Source organism: Budorcas taxicolor, chromosome 1, assembly GCF_023091745.1.
Source record: "Budorcas taxicolor isolate Tak-1 chromosome 1, Takin1.1, whole genome shotgun sequence".
Taxonomy (NCBI): Eukaryota; Metazoa; Chordata; class Mammalia; order Artiodactyla; family Bovidae; genus Budorcas; species Budorcas taxicolor.
The window spans coordinates 181,239,022-181,262,475 of NC_068910.1; the positions used below are offsets into that span (position 1 = coordinate 181,239,022).

At 43.9% G+C, this 23,454-nt stretch overlaps 1 protein-coding gene across 1 annotated transcript in view; it reads left to right on the forward strand.

Moving 5' to 3' along the window:
- Positions 1 to 22,983, forward strand: part of CLRN1 (clarin 1) — a 44,293-nt gene extending 21,310 nt beyond the window's left edge. Inside the window, exons 2-3 of the mRNA XM_052648266.1 lie at positions 5,296 to 5,475; positions 22,718 to 22,983. Coding sequence (XP_052504226.1) covers positions 5,296 to 5,475; positions 22,718 to 22,983 — 446 coding nt within the window. The remainder of the gene's footprint in view (positions 1 to 5,295; positions 5,476 to 22,717) is intronic.
- The last annotated feature ends 471 nt before the right edge of the window (positions 22,984 to 23,454 follow it).

Below are 23,454 nucleotides of genomic sequence, written 5' to 3' on the forward strand. Positions count from 1 at the left end.
ACTGAAGCTTGCGTACCCTACCGCCCATGCGCCCCGGCAAGAGAAGCCACTGCAATGAGAAGGCCACGCACCGCAACTAGAGAGTAGCCCCCCCCAACCCCACAACCAGAGAAAAGTCCACCCAGCAACAAAGACCCGTCCCAGCCACAAATACATGAGTAAATGAGAGTTAGGTGTTTAAAAGGTAATAATGAAAAATCTCCCAGTCTCCTTCCCCAGAAGCAATGTTATCAGCTTCACGTGTAATCTTTTAGAAATAGTCTCTGCCTAGACAAGCATGCCTGTCCCCAAGGCTCTAGCCTGGTGAATAAGAGTGGACATGAGTTCAAGTCTCTGCAACTCACTAAATAAAAGCCTTGGGCATGTTACATCTGAGTCCCAGATGTTTCCTCTGGGAAAGAGAGGAAACTACTTGCCAGAGGAAAAAAAACTAATAATGGTACCTATACAGTGGCATTGTTGAGAGAATTAAATCAGATATGTGAAATACTTAAATTATTACTTGTTTCTATATATATCCTCCTTTGCCTTTTCCCCAAATGACAGAATTAGGCACTTTCTCCTTAGGTATGTTTTTTTCATTAAACATCACATTTTAATGATAAGTCCATACCTGTTCTTAAAGATTCGCTTCATTGTTTGAAATCATTGACTTACATTCCACTATATGGATGCCATATCGATAGACATGTAAATAATTTCCCACCTTTGGTTTTACAAAAAAATGCTGCCATGATATGTACACCCATGGCGGATTCATGTTGATGTTTGAAAGAAAACAACAAACTTCTGTAAAGCAAATATCCTTCAATTAAAAAATTAATAAATTTAAAAAATGGTGCCATGAATATCCCTGTGATATTCTATTGAATTCATGCGCAAAGCATCCATAGGATAAACTCCCGGAAGTAAAGTGCTGAGTGAAGGATACATGCATTTTAATGCTTTACAGTCATGTAAAGCCCCAAAGGAAGCTGTATCAATTTATACTCCTAAGAAAAGTACAGAAAGGTCTCCATTTCCCTATGCCTTAACTAACACAGGCTATCACTATATGTTTTCATCTTTGTAAATATGATTTGTGGAAAATGGTATCTCACAGACTTAATGTGCATTTCTCTTATTATGGGGCTTCCTGGGTGGCTCAGATGGTAAAGAATCTGCCTGTGATACAGAAGACCCAGGTTTGATCCCTTGATCAGGAAAATACTCTGGAGAGGGGAATGGCTACCCACTCCAGCGTTCTTGCCTAGGAAATCCTGTGAATAGAGGAGCCTGGCGGGCTTATAATCCATGGGGTTGCAAAGAGTCAGACATAACTAAGCAACTAACACTCACTTTTTTTTTCCCTCTTATTATGAGATTGTAAAGGAAATATTGTGTAAGTAAACCTCAGTTCAAATGACCTGCCCAGGACTCCTGAGTGAGGACTCAGAGAGAGCACCGGGAGGGCACAATTTTGGACTCATAGGAAGTTGCAATGACGGTGCAGAGAGTACTATCATTTCGGGTATCCTTCACCTACGCTCCCCAGATACATTTATTTCTATTGATACACTGAGGGGTTGGTTCACAGTGACTGAATTTCCAAAATGATATTTAAAAACATGAACTTTTTTTGTCTGAGTGACAAATGAACATGAGCATCTTTAAGTGTAAGTACTCTCTCCTTTTTGTGTGTCTGCTTTTCAGTTACAGAGCAATTACTTAAATTTCATGGTAAAGCAATGTTTACGGGTCAGTCTATTCTTGGGGTTTTACATTATGGCATTTCAGAATTTGCTCCATTTTATATAAAAGGGAGTAGTAGTGTTAAGTCATTCAGTCATGTCTGACTGTGACCCTATGGACTGTAGCCATCCAGGCTTCTCTGTCCATGAAATTTTCAAGGTAAGAATACTAGAGTGGGTTGCTATTTCCTTCTTCAGGGGGTCTTTCCAACCCAGGGATCGAACCCGGGTCTCCTGCATTGCAGGCAGATTCTTTACCATCTGAACAACCAAGGAAACCCATTAATAAAAGGTAGATTTTTATACTTAAAAGAATGACCTTGTCTGTACTCGTGAAGAGGATGCTCCCTCTCTGATAGCACTAAGCATGTTTCATGTATGTCCATACGTTGTGAGTTATATCTTGCAAGTGGTGAAGAGTTTGTTCTGAAACAATGCACCTCCTTCTCCTGGTCACTTTCAGACACATGATCAGGAGTACAGCACTGTGGCCACAGGACATGTATTTGCACAGCTGACCACTTCCTCCTTGAGACATTTTCTTCCCTTGGCTTCCCTGCTGTTCAATCTGTGAATTTGCTCCTAATTCATAAGCTGTCTTCCTCTCTTGCACCCATCTTTCCTCTAGCTATAGCTTCTCCACAAGTGATAGCCATTCCCCTGGGTTTAATGACCAGGGCCAGGACTAGGGTGAGGCCATTGAGACACCTTGGTCATAGAAGTTAATGAGACATCTACGCTGGGCTCGTGCAAGTACAGGGTTGGCCCCAGAGTGTCACTATCTCCTTAAGCTTACCTTTTTGCTCTAGACACCTTGCTTTCCTCACCCTAGTTTTACCCCCTTCAATATCTCTGCCTGCTTCCTAGACCTCCAGGTACATACAACCTATTTGTCATCTCTACTTAGGATAGCTTAAATGCAACTCAAACTTCAAATATTTAAAATAGAACTCTTGCATCACTGCCCACCCCCATGGCCAAACCTGCTCCTTCTACTTGTCTATCCCACTTAATAGCATCACCATTTATTCAGTTACTCTAGGAGTTATCCTCAATTTCTTTCTTTCAACAAGTTCTAACTTCCATCTCCAAAATACAATACAAATCTGACACCCTCTCACATCCTCTGCCACTATGCCTTGGGCCAGGCCTCCATCTCTTATTACTGGAAACACCCATCCCCCAAATCCATCCTCAGGATCCCAGCTTCCACATGTACCCTCCCTCCATCCCTGTCCCCTTTAGACTCATGACTGCAAGGCAGAGCAATCTTCTTTTTTAAAAAATGTTTGTTTTTTTTTTTAGTTTTGGCTGTGCTGGGTCTTGCTTGCTGCAGGTGGGATTTTCTCTAATTGCAACAAGCAGGGGCTATTCTCTAGTTGCACTGCTTGGGCTTCTCACTGCAGTGGTTTCTCATGTTGCAGAGCATGGGGTCTAGGTGCACGGGCTTCATTACTTGTGGCTCCCAGGCTCTAGAGCTCAGACTCAGTCGTTGTGGCACAGGGGCTTAATTGCTCTGCAGCATGTGGGTCTCCCCATGCCAGGGATTGAACTGGTGTCCCCTGTATTGCAGTGGACCACCAGGGAAGCCCCAGAGCTATCGTTTTACATCTTGGAGTAGATTATGTCATTCTCCTACTTAAAACCCTCCAGTGGCTTCCAGCTGAATTTAGCAAAAGGGCCGACCGCCTCCCACCCCTCTTACCATGGTCAACAGACCAGGATCTAGCAGGTGTAACAATATGATCCGAGTCTAGCAACCCCACTTCTGCCTCAACCTCATTCACCAGGACCCTGCACTGGCTCCCTTCCGCTTCAGCTGTGCTCATTTCCCCTGGAATGCTCTTCCCCAGATCTCTATATAGCCACCTCCCTCTCAATATTCAGGTGTCAGTCCTGATGTCACTTTCCTGACCACCCCCATCCACTCATCTATCACTCAAAATCCCATCACCCTCTTTTATTTCTCCAAAGCATTATCACTATCTGAAAGTGTCTTGTTCCCAGTGCGTAATAGCTGCTCAAAGCTCACAGGCTTAAAACAAAAATGTACCAGTTCAGCTGGGACAGTTCTTGATTGGGTCTCTCCCTGCTGCAGTTTAACAGCAGCTGAGGTTGGAGTCACCTGGAAGCTTTTCTGGGCTGGATGTGTAAGATTCTTTCCTCCTGTGTCTGGTGCCCTGGTGCTCCTCTATGTGGCCTCTTTTCCCAGCAGAGAAGTGGACTTCCTGCACAGCAGCTCAAGCCTCCAAATAAAAAAAAAAAAAAAAAAAGGAAGTGGAAATGGCTGGTCCTCTTATAGACCAGGCCTGAAAGTGGCATGATGTACTTCTGGGTGTGTGCTAAGTCACTTTAGTTGTGTCTGTTTGCGACCCCATGGATCATAGCCCACCAGGCTCTTCTGTCCAAGGAATTCTCCAGGAGAGAATACTGGAGTGGGTTGCTATTTCCTTCTGCAGGAAATCTTCCTGATCCAGAGATTGAACCCATGTCTCTTATGTCTCCCACATTGGCAGGCGGGTTCTTTACCATTAGTGCCACCTGGGAAGCTCTGCCATATTCAAATGGTCATAGAGCAGTCATAGACCAGCCCAGGTTCAAGGGGACTGAGGAATAAATTCTACCTCTTATAGGGGAAGTAACATATATGTAAAAAGAGGCAAGGAATTGATGGGGGCCTCTTTTGGCAATAAACTGTCACATTCATTTATTTATCTATCAACTCCCATTAGGTTATAAACTCCACAAGACAACAGGGACCTTGTCTTATTTTATGGCTCTATTTCCAGCACCTAGAACAATGTTTGGCACACAGTAGGTGTTCAGTAAATCAAGTTTGTGGACTAACTAAACTTATCCAGATTGGTTTTGCCTGGTTTGCTGATGCTAAGCAAGTTGATGCCTTACCAGATAAGAGAAATGCTACATTTATAAAGTATTTCATTTCCTCTGCAAACAAGAAAAACTTGCCCTGAACACAAACTCTAGAAATAGATTTGGCATGTTTTCTAAATGGAAAATATTTCTTGTATCACCAGAAATTATTTTCCCACAGTTTGTGCTACATCAAAATATTGAAGTCAACTGAAAATACCCCATTCTTTAATCTTGGTGTGGACTAGATTTTTTTTTTTTTTTTTGTAGCAAAGGAAGTATAAAAATCTCCTGATGGTTGAATTCTCCCAGTTCTGAAAATGTCATTACAAGTTAAGATAGATTGAAAAAAAAAAAAAGCCTACTGAGAAATGTCTTTAAAAGTTTGGTCATCAAAATGTATAGCTTTTGGTTATAAGACTAGCACTTGTTTATTTAAGTAATTACATATGACCAAGGGCAAAAAAAATCCCTCAAATTTTCCCCACTGCTAGTTTTTACTGGTGAGTTCTATAAAATAATACCATGTTTAAACCTTTTTGTAAATTCCTTGTAAATGAGTAAGTGAGAATGTATTAATTTGAAGGATTTTAGTGACTGCTGAAGTGAAAAAAAGAGGGATTTAATCTTTTAAATTACACTTGCAGATGACCACTGATGACATTTCTCCCAATCTTTGTTTTGTCTTCAGTTTTCCCAGATTTGCTCAAAGCTATCCCAGTCAGTATTCACGTCAATGTCATTCTCTTCTCCACGATCCTCATCGTTTTAACCCTGGTGGGGACAGCCTTCTTCATGTACAATGCTTTTGGCAAGCCCTTTGAAACTCTGCATGGTCCACTGGGGTTGTATCTTTTGAGCTTCATTTCAGGTGAGTACAAAATTCTACCTCTGAAGACAAATGGGCTTGTAAGTGTACAAAAGATACACCTACCCAAATGTAAAATGACAGTACATATATGTGGATGTTCACTGTGGCAGTATTTATGAGAGCAAAAGGTGGAGAAAAGTATAAGTATCCAGCAAGAGGGGAGGCAACAAATTCCTTATGGTAGTCTATCCAACTAGCTGGCATTGAATTGTTTTGAAGAAGATGTAATTGAAAGAACAAATGCTCATATAAAAAAGTGGAAAAAGCAGTATATCAGATTTTATAAAGTTAATTTTATTTCCTATATAAATATAGAGAATGTATACATATATATAGACTCTCCATATATATAGCCCCACCCCCATATATATATATATATATATAGAGAGAGAGAGAGAGAGAGAGAGAGAGAGAAAGAGTCTATTCTGTTGGTGGTAAAATTATGAGTGGTTTTCATTTTTCTCATACTTTTTAATATTTCCAAATGTTCAGTAATGTGCATGTATCTATTCATAATCAGAAAAATAAATACAAGCCATCAAAAAAGAGTGGAGCCAGTGTACCCCCACACATGAGTTGCCATATTCAGGCCTATAGGGACTTTGTGTAGCCTAAGTAGGTGTATCTGAACAAGTAAAACTCTAAACCCAGAAATTAGTTCATCAATAAACATCCTACTCAATAACCAAGGCTGATGGGAAACAATATAAAACCCAGTTCATGCCACAGGGTGTTTCCAATATATTTACAAGGAAGAGAAAGATACAGATGAGAAAATCAAAAGAGTCTAGCTTATACGCACCGCTCTTCTATGGGAGGTCTCTGATTTCACTCCACTCCAAACTCGCAGAGACTCAGTGTTTGTCCTGTCCCCAGGAAGCGAGTAATTTTATTAGTAATTTCACAGAGAGACAAGACAGAATACAGCTCACACTAGTGAATGCTGTATTGAAGATCCATATTAGACTCTTTCTTTGCAGCTTGCCCTTTGGCTGCCAGCTCCCCCTCCCAGCCCCTAGCCCCCAGGCCCCTTCTCTCTCTTGACACCACTCACTTCTCCCTGCACAATTCAACTCTGGTCACCAACTTGCACAGCTCCTTCTCTATCAGACAAACCCATGCAGTTAACAGATGCTCACGCATCTTAGAAAGCAGTATACCAGCCTCTATCCATGGTAACCTAAGCACAGTTTGTTACTGCCCTGGACTCTTGGGCCTTTTAATCAATAGAAATTGCTCAGAGGCCAGAGGAGGCATCCAGGCAGGCTTTATGGGGACTTGTGCTGAAGCATGAGGGAGTAAAGAGAAGTAACAGGTGTCCTTGCTTGCTCCCTGAGTTTACAGGGAGCTGGTTCCTTAAATGGGATGAGAATTGTGGGGGGAGGTGGATCTGTGGGTCAGGCTGGAGAGGTGGCCTAAGTGGTCTTCCCACCCCCTCGGGGTGCTGTGTGCAGGGGTCATGAGGAGTACCCTGCTTTTGTTCCCTGAAACTCAGAAGTGGCAGCTGAGCTTTGGCCTTTTTGTATTTTACTGTTCCTAATTTGCCCCAACTGCCCACGCATGCAGTGATTTTTAGTCCCTTAGAGTTTCTTCACATCCTGTTTCTCAAAGAGATATTTGCCCAGGTGCAAACACTCTAGTAAAAGGTCCTGGGTCTCAGCCTGTCTCAACTTCTTGGGGTCTTACCCCCTTTCAACATGCGTGCATGTATGTTTCTCAGTCAAGAACACTAGAGGGGGTTGTCAGGGAAATCTTCCCAATCCAGGGATTGAACTCAGGTCCCTGGCACCACAGGCATTCTTTACCACTGAGCCACCTGGGGAGCCCTTTACCCCCTCTACATCTTGCTAATCAATTATTTACCCAACTGAAGCAGTTCTCTCTCCAGTGAGGGTTCTGCTAAGATAGTTTCCGTATTTTTCACACGTAAACAGCACAGTTTCAATTGTGCAGCAATGATTACCCTATGGCAGCAGTGTCTAAGTCCTTCCCATCTTTGGTACTCTCACACAAGCCTCCAGCATGGGGCTCTGCACACAGTAGACACTTCAGTACATATCCACTGACTTGGCAAAAGCAAGTCCAGCACGAGATGTGAAGCTGGTCATGTAAACAGCACAGGTCAGAGAAATCAGAATTCGAATGGGACAGAATTAGCAGAGGAGGCCCGTAGAGGTGGTGGGACAGGCTCCAGAGAGATAGGATAGAACAGTGCAAAGGGAGGCCAAGGCCTCTGCAATCAGGGCTGAGGGGCAACAGCACAGGTACAAGGTATAGACAAAGACAGTGATTCAATCCCAAGGGAAGCCCAGGTTAAAAGCGGGTATTGGGGTTACTTCACCCCCACCCCACTCAGCAAACCAAACTGGCGGATCTGGATGGCGTGCTATTTTAGTGGAACTCTTTGCATCAGCCAAGGGCCAACTAGACCACAGGATACATACTAACTTATCAGAGGGAATATAATGTTCCGCAGTGGTTCTTCAAGTGGAGTCCCCAGACCAGCACCATCTGCATCACCTGGGAACTTAATAGAAAAGCAAATTCTCTGCCTTCACCCCAGACCTCCTGAATCAGACACTCTGGAGTGGAGCCCAGCAATCTGTGTTTTAGCAAGCCCTCCAGGTGACTCGCAACTTCCCAGGTGGCACAGTGGTAAAGAATCTTCCCGCCACTGCAGGAGACACAAAAGACTGGGTTCGATACCTGAGTCGGGAGGATCCCCTGGATGTAGAGATGGCAATCTGTGCCAGTATTCTTGCCATGGACAGAGGAGCCTGGCGGGCCACAGTCCATGGAGTCCCAAAGAGTTGGACGTGACTGAGCATGCACGCCAGGTGACTCTGCTGAAAGCTCAGGTTTGAGGACCCATGGCCATAGGGAGTTGATTACACAGACGTTAGAGGATTGAAAAAAGGAGACCCAGAGGTAACTCAGAGATGGCAATGTCAGAAAGCAGTGGCCATCCCTAGGGCTTAGAGAACCGAAGGAAGAGTTTAGGGTTAGCAGAACCTTGAGGCTGGAGGAGAGGCCCCAGGGCACTGGGTCTCAGCCCTCTGAGGAGGTGGCACTGTCCCTTGAGAGGATGGCACTCTCACGGGACACCAGGGGGCAGCTCTGGGAGTGTGGAAAGAGCTTGGGAACTCCCCAGTTGCTGCCTGGAATAGCGCTAGCCCCATGACAAGACCAGCCAGACCTCACTTCCCTGCCTGCTGCCCTCCCTGTGGGCAGAACAGCCAACAAGACAGAACCCAAGTATGGGGAGTCTGGACCCAGCATCACAGGGTAGAGGAAAGAAGAGTTGTTCTGACGCTGAGACACAGCAGCTTATTAAGTGGCACAGCTATCTCACACTCTGGCTTCTGAATGAAAACTGAGAACAGCCCATTTGGAAGACAAATTATTTGACAGTTCTAATGGACGACCGAACTAACGGTATTTGAAAAGCAGGATGACTCAGAAGGATGCAGAATTTAATCCAAGTCCCAGTTCTTATCTCGGCTTTTGGCCAAGTCCAATCCAAAGAAAGCCTGAGCACAGAAATATATGCGGGAACACAGGCCCTGTACTTATACTGTATCGGATTTATCCTTGAACTTATTGCAAAAGCAGGTGGTCAATGAAGTTTTGTGGATGAGAGAAGAAAGAGGGTGAGAAAGGAATGGACCAGCTACAGACCGGCCTCTGGCAGAGGATAAAGGCCCTGTGTTGCCAGATTATCTGCTTTCTTTTAAGTCCCAAATTTTTATTTTTCAATGGGATTTATTTATTTATTTATTTACAGTTTGGCCCAACCATGAGGCATGTGGGATCTTAGTTACCAGAATAGGGATCAAAGCCATGCCCCCTGCATTGGAAATGCAGAGTCTTATTAATCATTGGCCCACCAGGGAAGTCCCCAATATCTTATTTTGAAATGCCAAAAATTTCAACAAGTTTTTAAAAAACTGCGTGACAACAAAAGGTGTGAAGGTCAGATGGACTGACACTTTGTGACCTCTAGAGGTAACAGGCCATTCTTGAATCACAGACTAACTACTCCATTCTGTTTGGTCTACCTACAGTACCCGGAAGTCCCTGGAGGTTTGGAAAAGTTTCTCTAAAGCTATAACAGTCACAGCGACTCCCAGGTTTAAGCCCCACTTGTGGAAAGATGGGGATTTCACAGCCCTTATCACAGACACTCAGAATGTAAGCCAATGGAGCATACACTCAGAGGTTGGAGCTTGTGCTGGGGGAGGAGTCCCTTAGTGCCCTAGGGTGCAGGGGTGGGGGTGGGGCGGTGGGGGTCACACGTCACTAGAGACCCCTCCCCCGGGGCAGCTCCCTTCTGAGTGGCCTCCCCTGTTTCTCTGCCCAGGTGGCCTCCCTCACAGCCAGCAGAGAAAAACTCCTTCCCTTTTTTTCTTCTCTTGCTCACCCTGGCTTCCTCAGGACCCCCCCTTCTCCTTCCCCGTGCTATGTCATGCCAGGGCTATTTCTTCAGCTGTCCACCTCCCTGCTGGGTGGGAGCCCCAGACTTGGCATCCTGAGGTGTGAAGACAAGAGATGGGGAGGGAAAAGAGCTCTTCCTGTTTGTCTGTCTGGGACCTTGCACGCTGCCTGGAGTAACAATGCTGTGAGCATCTCCTGGTGTGTCCTGATGAGCTGCGTGCCAGACCCTCTGGGGAAAGGAGGAAAGGGAGCCAAGCTCTGGGTGAGGCCAGCAACAGTGCAGTCACCACAGCTTGCTGGTCTGTACAGTCCAGAATCCTGTTGCCATCCTGGACCAGAAGTACCTCCCAATTCTCATGGCCTCCAGCCCGGCTCACGATCCTCAGTCTCCTATTATCATTCTCTCATGAAACCACCCAAGTCAGTTAATTCGCTTTTTCTCATCTTGTCAATTATAACCTAGATCTGAGATATAACACTAGATTTCCTAATGGTCTCCCACAGTGCATTTTGGGGCTTCCCAGAAAGGGCCAGTGGTAAAGAACCAACCTGCCAATGCAGGAGATGGAAGAGACACAGGTCAGATCCTGGGTTGGGAAGATTCCCTGGAGGAGGGCATGGCAACCCACTCCAGTATTCTTGCCTGGAGACTCTCGTGGACAGAGGCACCTGGCACGCTACAGTCCATAGGGTCACAAAGGGTCGGACATGACTGAAGCAATTTAACACTCATGCACAGTGCATTTTGGACAGTGATTCTCTTCCTGGACAGTGTATTAGAATCACCAGAAGAAAGTTCTAAACATACTGGGACTTCCCTGGTGGTCCAGTGGTTAAGACTCCACCTTCCAATAACGAGGATGCAGGTTCAATCACTGGTTGGCGACTAAGAACCCACATGCCTCAGGGCCGACAAGAGAAGCCCATATCCTGCAACTACAGAATCTGTGCACGCATGCTCTGCAACAAGAGAAGCCCACGCATGGCAATGAGAAGCCCTTTCACCATGACTAGAGAAAGTCTGCACGCCACAGTAAAGACTCAGAGCAGCCAAAAAAGAAAAAAATGTTCTAAATATACAGATGCTGGATCCAACACCACACTAATTAAATTGGAATCTCTGGGGGTGGAGGCTAGGCACTGATCTTTTTAAAGGTTTCTAAAGCAGAGAAGGAAATGGCAACCCACTCCAGTGTCCTTGCCTTGAGAATCCTAGGGACGGGGGAGCCTGGTGGGCTGCCGTCTATGGGGTCGCACAGAGTCGGACCCGACTGAAGCGACTTAGCAGCAGCAAAGCAGAGACATTACTTTACAATAAAGGTCCATCTAGTCAAAGCTATGGTCTTTCCAGTAGTCATGTATGGATGTGAGAATTGGACTATAAAGAAAGCTGAGCACTGAAGAATTGATGCTTTTGAACTGTGGTGTTGGAGAAGACTCTTGAGAGTCCCCTGGACTGCAAGGAGATCAAACCAGTCAATCAGAGAAGAAATCAGTCCTGAATACTGTGATGCTGAAGCTGAAATGCCAATACTTTGGCCACCTGATGCAAAGAACTGATTCACTGGAAAAGACCCTGATGCTGGGAAAGATTGAGGGCAGGAGTAGAAGGGGATGACAGAAGATGAGATGGTTGGATGGCATTACTGACTCAATGGACATGAGTTTGAGTGGACAGGGAAGCCTGGCGTACTGCAGTCCAAGAGTTGGACACAAGAGTTGGTCACAAAGAGTTGCACATGACTGAACGACTGAACTGAACTGAACAGGTGATTCTAATGTGTGACCAGTGTCAAGAACCACTGATACAGGTGCATGTATTTCATTTATTCAACAAACCCTGACTGGGTGCCACCATGAACCAGCCATTATGCGTGGGTGCTGGTGTTACCACAATTCGCAGGCATACTGTCCTGCCCTCATGGAGCCAACCATCTAGTGGTTCAACAGAAGTGTACACAGGGAATTAAAGGTCACAATAATCACAATAAAGGTGATAAACAGACTGCCATGATGGAGAATGAAGGGGAGGGGAGATCAAGTCTTAATACGGTGGTTGGTGAAGGCTTATCCAGGTAGCTGAGTTCTAAAGATACAAAGCTGAGAACCCTCAGAGAATTTCCCAATGAGAGGAGAAAACACATATGAGGAGATGCTAGGGAAAGAGGCCAGCATGCTGTAGGCACTGAAAGAAGGCCCATGTGGCTAGAGGGTAGGCAGTGAGGGGGAAATGGCCAAAAAATAAAAAGAAATTAGAGAGATCAGCTAACATCAGTTAATGTCAGACCTCAAAAGCCACTGTAAGTCTTTTAGAATTGATTCTAATTGCACAGAGAAACTTTTTTGAAAGGCCTTAAGAAGCTGTCTGATAGCTGATTTACCTTTTGAGAAATAGCTGGTGAAAGAGTAGGCTACTGCATTGGAGATGGAGAGAGATGAATGGATTCTAAAAACATTTTGAAAGTAGATCCAAAATGCTTTGCAGGCAGCTTAAGCAATTAGTAGACAGTGGTGGCATTAACCAAGATGAATAAGTTAGGGGTGGAACAGGCTTAGAGTTCAGGGCAAAAAAGTGGTGGGGAGAGGAGCTTAGTATTAGAAATCAAGAATTCTATTTAGGGCCCATCAAGTTGGAGATCCTATGAGATGTTCAAGAGGACATGTCAAGTAGACAGTCAGATATACGAGTCTGGAACTCAGAGAAGAGGTCTAGACAAAAAACATAAATTTAGGAGCTGTCAGGATATACATATTATTCAAAGCAATGAAAACGGATGAGATCATCTAGAACGAGAATGTAGATACAGAAAAATTGGCCTAGGGCCAATCCCATCAGTTAGTTCTGGGGTTGAGAAGAAGGAGGACCCAGGAAAAGACACTGACCAGGCCTCTCTGGAGAGGAAGAAGGAAAATCAGGAGATGTGGTATCCTGGAGGCTACAAGATAGGAAAGTTTCAAGAGTACAGGTCAACAAGAGAAAACGACCTCATAGTTACCAAAGGGGGAAGGTAGGGGGAAGGTAGGGGAGAGGGATTAATTAGGAGTTGTGATTAACAGATACGAACTATATATAAAATAAATTAACTATATTTAATAAGTATAAAACTATATATATATAAAACCATATAGAAAATAGATAAACAGCAAGGTCCTACTGTATAGTACAGGGAACTATAGTCAAAGTCCTATAATAAATCATAATGGAGAAGAATATGAAAAAGACTACATACAAATATATATATGTAACTGAATTACTTTGCTGTACACTAGGAACTAGCAATGGCTCAGACAGTAAAGAATCGGCCTGCAGTGTGGGAGACCTGGGTTTGACCCTTGGGTTGGGAAGATTCCCTGGACGAGAACACGGCAACCCACTCCGGTATTCTTGCCTGGAGAATCCCCATGGACAAAGGAGCCTGGAGGGCTACAGTCCATGGGTCACCAAGAGTCGGACACAGCTGAGTGACTAAGCACAGACGGGAACTAACACAACATTGTAAATCAACTATACTTCAATGAAAAGTTAAAGAAAAAAACAACCAGTACAGGTCACCAGTGAGCTTTGTGAAGAGGAGGCCACCTACAAGTGTCAATGAGAGGGAGGTGAGTGTGGCCAGGGAAGGCAGAATGGGGAAAACAAGGTGGAAACCCTTCCTTCAAGGTTCACAATATAGCAGGAGAGAGATAAATGTGCTCAAATAAAGGAGATAGAGAAATAGAGGGAACCCAAACAGAAGGAGTGGAGCATGGAAGCAACCAGACCTGTAGTTTCACACTGGAGAACTGACTATAAGTGTATGCCTTTTCTACTTTCCATTCAAGAAATTTCCCAATTGATGACACAGAGTCTAACTCCCATGTGCATGTAAGAAAGCAGGTTACATGGAAGACTTGCCAAGGACCCATGGTAGAATATCCTAGGCAGTTCAGTGAATATTCTCTGAGGATGCTATAAAGTGCATTGATTCATGCCTTTTAGAGGTGATGAAAACCACCAAAGTGTGGACTTCCTGCAAATTGTACTTATTCTATCTTCTCTTATATGTAGCATCATGTTTGAGTTACACCAACCAAGGTAAACAATGAAAATACCACTTTTCTTTAAAAAGGGGATGCTCCTAATATGGGAGTAATTAATTAGGATAATTGTAACCATGGCGTGGAACATTAATAAGCACAGTCATATATAAAATACGAAGACAGGAAAATAGAGAACAGTACAGAAATAGGAAGGTGGATAGATCAGTTTCAGGATTAATAATATCCTGGCCTCTCTAACAAGTCTGTGTGCATATGTGTGTATGTGTGTTTGTGTGTGCGTGTGTGTGCCAGCTAAGTCGCTCAGTTGTGTCTGACTCTTTGTGACACTGTGGACTGTAGCCTGTCAGGCTCCTCTGCTCATGGAATTTTCCAGGCAAGAATACTGGAGTGGGTTGCCATTTCCCACTCTGGGGGATCTTCCCGACTCAGGGATTGAACCCAAATCTCCTTCAACTCCTGCATTGGCAGGCAGATTCTTTACCACTAGCACCACATGGGAAGCCCTGTAATAAGTCTAGGGCATATTTTTCTGCAACTGTTAGTTGAAAAACCAACTGCAACTTATTTCCACATTAATCCTTATGGAGGAGCTGTTGTTCAGGGTCTGAGAAAGAAATCAAGGATGTCCAGGCATCAAAGCTACAGAGCCTGAGGAGGATAGGATTGGTTGTAAGAAAAGTCAGCAACAAAAATACTCCACTAGTTTCTCGGCATATACTTTGGAAGGAGATCACAGGAGGGAGAGAAGTAATGTTAGCCAGCTTGTCATGGCAATGGGCAAGGAATTTTGTTTAGATGTGCAGGGTACCATCTGAAGGGCCAGAGTCATAGTGAGGGGATGCACTCTAGTCATTCATGGTAAGGATTCAGTAGAAGGACTGTTTAGATCACTGAGCCCAGGGCCTGGCTGTGTGTGATCTCCTGCAAGGAGACCCTCAGTCTTGTCCTAACACAATTGCAAAAAGACTCCTGTCTGTTCAGAATGGTCACTTACATCTTCCCTCTGTTTCATTTAAGTTTTTTTTTTTTTTTTGGTCTTAGCATTTTTTTTTTTAATTTTTGTTTTTACTTTATTTTACTTTACAATACTGTATTGGTTTTGCCATACATTGACATGAATCAACCACGGGTGTATTTTGGCTGCACTGGATCTTCATTGCAGTGTAGATTCTTCATTGCAGTGTGGGCTCTTCATTGCAGTACAGAGGTTTTTGTGGCATAGGGACTTAGTTGTCCCACGGCATGTGAGATCTTAGTTCCCCAACTAGGGCTCGAACCCACGTCCACTGCATTGGAAGGCAGATTCTTAACCACTGGACCACCAGGGAAGTCCTACCCTCTCTTTCATTTAGAGTCAAAACCTAAGTCCTTTCTACGACTTTCAAAGCAGCGCTTGCTCTGCCCACCACAAAAACTGCACACATGCCTCATGTCTTACTCCTCTCTGCCTGGTTCTCTTCTAAAATCACTTGGTTCCTTTGCACTCACTGTTCCTTCTGTTTGCAATGCTCCTCCCCTCAAATACCTGTCTTCTAACTTCCCGACTTCATCAAGAGGCACTGGAATGTCATCTCATCTCTGAGATCTCCCCTGGCCATCTCTCTTCCCTGCTTTATTGTATTCTCCTTAGTACACATCACACCCTGATAAACTATAGAATGGACTTACTTATTTTGTTATTGCCTCTCTCTCCATTCTCACCACCATTAAGGTACGTATCCCATCAAGATAGGAATTTTCATCTGCTTTTGCGGGAGTTGGTATACTATGATATAGAAGACAGTATCTCATTTATTTTTGGCCATGCCACGTGGCATGTGGGATCTTTGTTCTGTGACCAAGGACCAAACCCATGTCCCCTGCATTGGAAATGCAGAGTCTTAACCACTGGACCACCAGGGAAGTTCCTCATCTGCTTTTTCAGTGCTGTATCCCCAGTACCTAGAATAGTTCAGTAAGCATTCAGTAAGTATTTGTTGAATAAATGGATAAAACAGAAGCAGCTCTAAACATCTTCTAGTAACAAATGACCATCTCCTTTTCTGAAAATCGATTTAAATTAGACAAACATGGTGTTTTAAGACCATTTCTTCTTTGCACGAATCATTCTCACTCACGTGACATCTATAAAACTGAAGTTAGATATGGGCCCTGCAACTCTCTATGACAGAAGACACACATTACAGAAGAAGGGGGAAAGCTGAGCCTCACTGGTATTATGAGCGCTGAAGAACTGAAGCTTGTGCACTCTGGAGCTGGGGAAGACTCTTGAGAGTCTCTTGGACTGCAAGGAGATCAAACCAGTCAATCCTAAAGGAAATCAACTCTGAATATTCATTGGAAGGACTGATGCTGAGGCTGAAGCCCCAGTACTTTGGCCACCTATTGTGAAGAGCCATCAGAAAAGACCCCGCTGCTGGGAAAGATTGAAGGCAGGAGGAGAAGGGGGTGACAGAGGATGATATGGTTGCTTGGCATCACCGACTCAATGGATGTGAGTTTGAGCAAACTTTGGGAGATAGTGAAGGACAGAGAAGCCTAGTGGGCTTCAGTCCATGGGGTCGCAAAGAGTCGAACAAGACTGAGCAATGGAACAACGGCAGCTGGTATTATAACTTCATCCACACCTGCTCTTTAGAAACACATGACCAAATGGCTCTCATGATAGCCTCAATCTATTCTTAGGGATTAGCTTGCTTTACTAGTCTAGATGGTAGCCACTGGTCTCTAAAGTAGTCTGGAATGGGAGCAGTTTCCTTTTGGGGAAGAAATCATGGCCAGAGATCTCACCAAAAATGATTTTCTAGTGAAATTACATAATTTCACAGAAAATTAGCACCTACACCTGAAAAGTTGTGGTTTTCCTACCACTGTGTATCATCTCTTAAGTCTCCTTAAAGAAGGAAATTTTCAAGAGGAAATGGAATGCCTCTAAGAGTTGCCATCGCAGGGACGGAAAACTTCTCTCCCTTCCCTTCCAGGTTCTTTGCTTGGTCTCATAATTAAATTGATAAAGGCAGATTAACAAGAGAAGACCAAATTTAATTTCGTACTGGAGCTCATAAAATATGAGACTCGAAGAACTGATGCAAGCAGGCAGCTTTTACATCTTTCAGACAAAGAAACAATAATGTGTGAAAAATTAACAAGACAAAGTGGCTGGGGCTTGGGGTAGTAAATTGGTGAAGAACTTAGAAGTTTTGTTTAGACAGCCATCTTGGCCCTGAATTCTCTATCTCTGGTGATAAGGATGTCTTCCACCCTCCAGGTGCAGAGAGGGTACCCTTCAAGTGGGCAATTTATTTCCTGATTTCAGGGAGACAGAGGAGGGTCAGAGTGTCCTTCTTATACTAGCTGTTTCTCATGTAACTTAAATTCAAAATAATCAATATGTTGAAGTGGGATAATTTAGGGTGTGGCAAATCCTGACCCCAATTACCTCTTAAAGAGTTTAAAGATGACGTGTTAGCTTTTTGGAAATCTTGGCCATTGTTTTAAATGAATTGAAATTCTAATTTACTATTTCCCAAATGCAATCTTAATGATAATAGAATGCTTCAGAGTTGGGGTTTTGTTTTATTTTTTCACTTTTGAGGGAAAATTTTCACCAGACTCCATGGATCCTGGCAGGATGTTCCCACCCCTGAGAGCATAGTCAACCTCAGGGCTCACCAAGGGATGAAGAAGCAGTGTTCTTTTTGGCTGTGACCTTCATTCCCTATATTGTAAGGACTGGAGGAGAGAGAGATGTCCAATCCTGCAGCCCCAGACAGCTGCCAGAGGGGAGCCCTGAGTGTGCAGTGCCTAGTACATGACACATGTTTGTTAATTGACTGATAATTCATGGTTTGATGGCCTTATAACTTGGCTATCCTATTCAGTCAGAAATTAACTGAGTGATCAAAGTCATTAAAAGGAGAAGGGGAAAAAAAACCACTATGGTACCAGCCAGATGGTGGGGAAATCAAACACGTGAAAGGAAAATGGCTCGTTTTTGACTAAGACACTGGCAGAAAAACCTCAGTCATGTGCCTGGTTATATAGTCTAAATCCTAGCTTGAGCAAGGCTTGTCGGGTTTTCCTACATCTGTTATACTCTAATCTTTCTTGTGAGCTGGAGCAGTGTTGGTCAGATAGACAGACCTGCAGGGTGGGGACTGAAATGGCCCCAGCTGAGTTTGGGTTCTTGGGGGACACACAAGTAACTGGGCAAAGAAAGAAGGAAGCATGCAGGCATGATCCTAACCTCTGAGAGGCTGTGGGCAAGAGCATGAATGAAAGTCCACATACCACATGTCTAAACAGTTCAAAGTTATAAGCTAAACTATTCAATGAAACATATTCTATCCTTCTCCCTTGACAAATAAGGTCCTGGAAGCAAGATTCAAATTAGAATACTTAAAAAAAATAATATTCTCTTATAATTTAAAAAAATATTTTTATTTATTTATTTGGCTGTGCCAGGTCTTAGTTGCAGCATGTGGGATCTAGTTCCCTGACCAGGGATTGAACCCAGGCTCCCTGCATGGGGAGTATAGAGTCTTAGCCACTGGACCACCAGGGAAGTCCCAAATTTAGAATTCTCGAGCTCTGGAAATTCTGCACCTGAATGTGGCGAAGGGAGGAGTACCATCCCCTATCTCTTCGCTTCTCTTCCCATGCCTGGTTCCATCCACACTGTAAAGGGCCTCAAGCAAGCACGTATTAACAGTCCACCACATTTCAAACCTCTGACCATGCCTGCCAAACAGCTGTTTTTCTCTTGGCCACTCTCAGGCCTTGGGGCTATACAGCACCTGCCACAAAATCCACCCCTGGGGAGATGGACCCTGGAAAGACACTCATGCCAGCTCAGGAAGAGTGCTCAGGGCTGTGTGCAGAGAAAATTCCTGAGTCCCAAGAGTACAGTCTTCAAGGCAAATAGATGGGGAAACAATGGAAAATGACAGACTTTATTTTCTGGGGCTCCAAAATCACTGCAGATGGTGACTGCAGCCACGAAATTAAGAGACGCTTGCTCCTTGGAAGGAATGCTATGACCAACCTAGACAGCATATTAAAAAGCAGAGATATCACTTTGCCAACAAAGATCCATATAAAAGCTATGCTTTTTCTAGCAGTCATGTATGGATGTGAGAGTTGGACTATAAAGAAGGCTGAGCACTGAAGAATTGATGCTTTTGGACTGTGGTGTTGGAGACGATTCTTGAGAGTTCCTTGGACTGCAAGGAGATCAAACCAATCAATGCTAAAGGAAATTAGCCTTGAATATTCATTGGAAGGACTGATGCTGAAGCTCCAATACTTGGGCCACCTAATGCAAAGAGCCAGCTTATTAGAAAAGACCCTGATGCTGGGAAAGATTGGAGGCAGGAAGAAAAGGGGCTGACAGAGGATGAGATGGTTGGATGGCATCATCAACTCAATGGACATGAGTTTGAGCAAACTCTGCGAGACAGTGAAGGACAGGAAAGCCTGGCAGGCTGCAGTCCATAGGGTCGCAAAGAGTCGGATACGACTTAGTGACTGAACAACAGCAAGAGTATAGTCTAGAATGCAGTCAAGGACTCTAGACAGACCCATTCCATTGAATCAAGGATTCCTCACCTTATGGGGGAGAGGTATCAACAGGACAGAGAGAGCAGGACCCTTTAAATATGGCGCCCATAGCAGGAACCTCCTCATTGGAGTCTAAGGGCCAAACTGGAAACATGCTGAACCCTATTCTTATCATTACTCACACCTGTTCTTGTCCCTTACACCCCTCTCTCCATGTCCCCAGCTGCCATGTCAAAAAGAGAAACACTTTTTGGGTATCTTTTGTTCCATAAGCCATAAATAGGTATCAGTGGCCCCATATTTCTTTTAGAGCCGGAGAAAGAGAAGCAAAAATGCCCCAAGTTCACACTGAGTTTTTTCCCTCCATGTGTCTTAGCATCACTCAGGGCTTGGCAGAGACTCAGGCTGGGTTTCCATGCTCTGACTTTGAAATGACCAAGTCTACTTCACGGATAACTCCTAAATCCAGAGCAAAATCATAGACCATCCTCTTAATGACTACATTGTGTTTTGGGAGCTTGCAGGCTTGAAGTATTAGCTCCAGCAAAGGGCTATTGGTTTTAAGATACCCCAGCAACGTTGACTTAATTTGAAATGTGGTCTCACTATGATGCAGTTTCCTTAACAAAGTAGTACCTTTAAAATATTTAACGACTTGAAAAAGGAAACGAACTTGAATTTTTCTTTCAAGCACCAAGAATATACAGTGCTTCACTTTGGTCTGAAATTCACCATCTCCTCACACAAAGAAGGTTCTCATGGTAAAAGCAATGGCATTTTCTCCACAATTTTCGAATAAAAGATGAAGAGAAAACAGCATCGCAGCCTCTTTGTTAGCTTGAACAATAAAGGAATAATACGGTTTTGCCAGGGGAGAGCTCTGGTTTTAAGCTCAGAATACAAAAATAGGCTGACAATTTTTACAAAGGAATATTCCCCAAGGCTGGTGGGAAGTGAAGTTTCTAGCAAATTATATCATTTGATTATTTGGGGGTGTATAATGACGAGGAGCAAGCTGGTGGGGCCAGTCCTCAGTGAAATTCTAATAGAAGAAATGGAATTTCACTTTTCCTGGTCACTCCTGCCCCCACTCCCACTCTAACCAACCCAAACCCAGCCTTTGGAAAAGGAATGGGGCAACATTTGCATGTTAGCACCTCATGTCTGAAATGTTCTCCCCACACAGTCCAGCCTCCCTTTGCTAACTTTTCCTACAGCTACTTCCAAAGAACCTTCTAGGATGCTGCCCACCCTCTCAGGTATAGCCACCTGCACCTCCCTTACTACGACACTCACTGTGATAAGTTTATAACTTTTTAATCTGAGTTCCCTGCCCAATTATACTCTCTGTTAGAGCAGAAACCACCATATGCCTTTTCTTTCATGTTGAAACCTCCACCACTATTACCATGCTTGGCCCATCAATAAGTCTCACTGAATAAAGGATTGAGTGAATTAATGAATAGGAACTTAAGCCACTACGTTGCTGCTCCCAGGACATCTGAATGAACTGTCATTGAAGGCAAAAGCACTTACTCCTCTTCAAGGAGTCACAAATCTAATGGGAGAGTGTATGGAGGAACGAGGCAGGGTAGCCTAACTGATGGAGTTAGGGTTTTTTTGGTGTGTGGTAGAGTGCAGTAAGGGATGATGGTTAAGACTTGCAAGGCTAAAAGAATACATAAACACCAGAGGAATAGTGACCAATTAGTAAGCATTTCTCTGTGACAATTCTAATATCAAATGTTAATCTTGAATCATCTTTCTTATCCATATTTCATAGGCAAGGAAGTGGGGACTGGGAGGTTAAAACTGACTCGGACTTCTCTGGTGGTCCAGTGGTTAAGACTCTGAACTTCCACTGCAGGGGGGTGCAGGTTTGGACCCTGATCAGGGAACTGAGATCCCACATGCAGCACAGAGTGACCAAATAAATAAAATTCAAAATGGCCTGCTTTCATATAACAAAAGGGAGATTCAGAGCGTGAAACCAAATTGTTTTAATCAAAGTCAGAAAACCATTTCAGCAAGTCTCCTTTTATGACCTGGGATGCATCTGTAGCTGTGGGAGCCCTCAGAGCCCTGGCTTTCCATAGTGTCCCTGACTCGGCTCCCCCATTGCCACATGCTTCTGCTCCCCTGTGCCACCCTCCCCTCTGGGGGGCTCCCTTCCTCCATCCTCAGGGGAGAGGGCCTGAGTCTTCAAGCACCACTTAATATGTTGTGCCCCTGTCGTGTAGAGAACTCCAGGCCATAGTCACACCATTTAAAAGTAGATTAGGCTACCAATGAGTAATAAATGAGAGGAAAATAATAATAATAATGGATTAAACAAAATAAATACTTATTATTCTCTCATGTAAAAACCTAGAAGTTGAAGTCCAGGGCTGGTCTGGTGACTCCTGGTATCTGATATCCAAGATTCCTCCTTTCCTATTTTTCCATAACACATGGCTTCCATTTCTAAGGTCACATTGCCCAAAATGGTGCTCCAGTCATTGCGCACATATTTCAGCTACAGGAAGGACAACAGGGAAAGAAAGTGCAGGCCTCTAATGCTGCACAATTCAAGGAAACTTCTAGCCCCACATACCAACCTCCCTCAACCAATGTAGTCTTCGTTCAAGGCAGCCATGTACCTAGGTAAAAATCCTGAGTTCTGTCACAAACAAGGAGAATAGATACTCTCCACCTCAACATGTTAGACATGGCTGCCTTTGCGCAGGGACACCTCTGGGCAGCTGGGGCCAGGTGGGAGCCAGAGGAGGGGAAGGAGAAAGCTTTTAGCCCTTTCACAAGGGGACTAGATGACAACCATTTCTCGTACATGGCCTGTGAAGTACAGAGAAATGTGTTCTCTTGAAGTCACACCACAGCAGTGGTTGCTGTGTAGCCTGATTCCACCACTGTGCTTTTAAGGTGCCCGGCAATTCAGCCTCTCTTCATGCAAAGTGGAACATCTCTAGTGTTTGTAAGACTGGCTCGATTCTATCCTGCAACAAGTCTTCTCACTCAGAGCCATAACCCAGATACTACCACCCGTCGTTGCAGTATCAGGCTCATGATTACAAATCTGAAGTATTTTTGTAGAAGAATGCAAATGAAATGGTGGGAAAGGTTTTCCTTAGTTTGCACGTAAACCCTCTTCCTTGTCCTTTACAATCAGGAAATATTTGGCCCAGCATGTTGTTTGTTCTTTCTCTTGCAGGCTCCTGTGGCTGTCTTGTCATGATATTGTTTGCCTCTGAAGTGAAAATCCACCACCTCTCAGAAAAAATTGCAAATTATAAGGAAGGGACTTACGCCTACAAAACGCAAAGTGAAAAATATACCACCTCCTTCTGGGTGGTTTTCATTTGCTTTTTTGTTCATTTTCTGAATGGGCTTCTAATACGACTTGCTGGATTTCAGTTCCCTTTTTCGAAATCTAAAGACACAGAAACAACTAATGTAGCTGCAGACCTAATGTACTGAAAGGCAAACACGTCTGTCGTTCTCACAGTGAGACAGGAGACTAGCTCTGGTCATTTGGCTGTGGTTAATTTTGCTCAGCCTTTTAGATGCACAGATTAAAGCACCAAACCCTGTGTGATATTATATACAAACTGGGTGCTAAGGACACAGGCCAGAAATGAAGGGGAGCAGAAAAAAGTCTTCAGAAGGTTGTTTAACCTGGTGGGAAATTGCTTCACCTGGCTAGTTGAGACAGTTGACTAGAATGAACAAACCAGAGTGCAAAATGTCTGCTCTGTCAGGAAGAAATCAAGAGGTCTGAGGAATATATTTTAAAACAAACAAATACTATTTCTGATAATATCCACACATTTGTTGCCACAGATACCAGAAGACAGAACTGGAATAGCTTTCCTAAAATGATACTGCATTAATTGAGCAATGCTAAGTATATCAGGCACTTTTTAAAAAGTCATTCAAAGCACTGTCTTA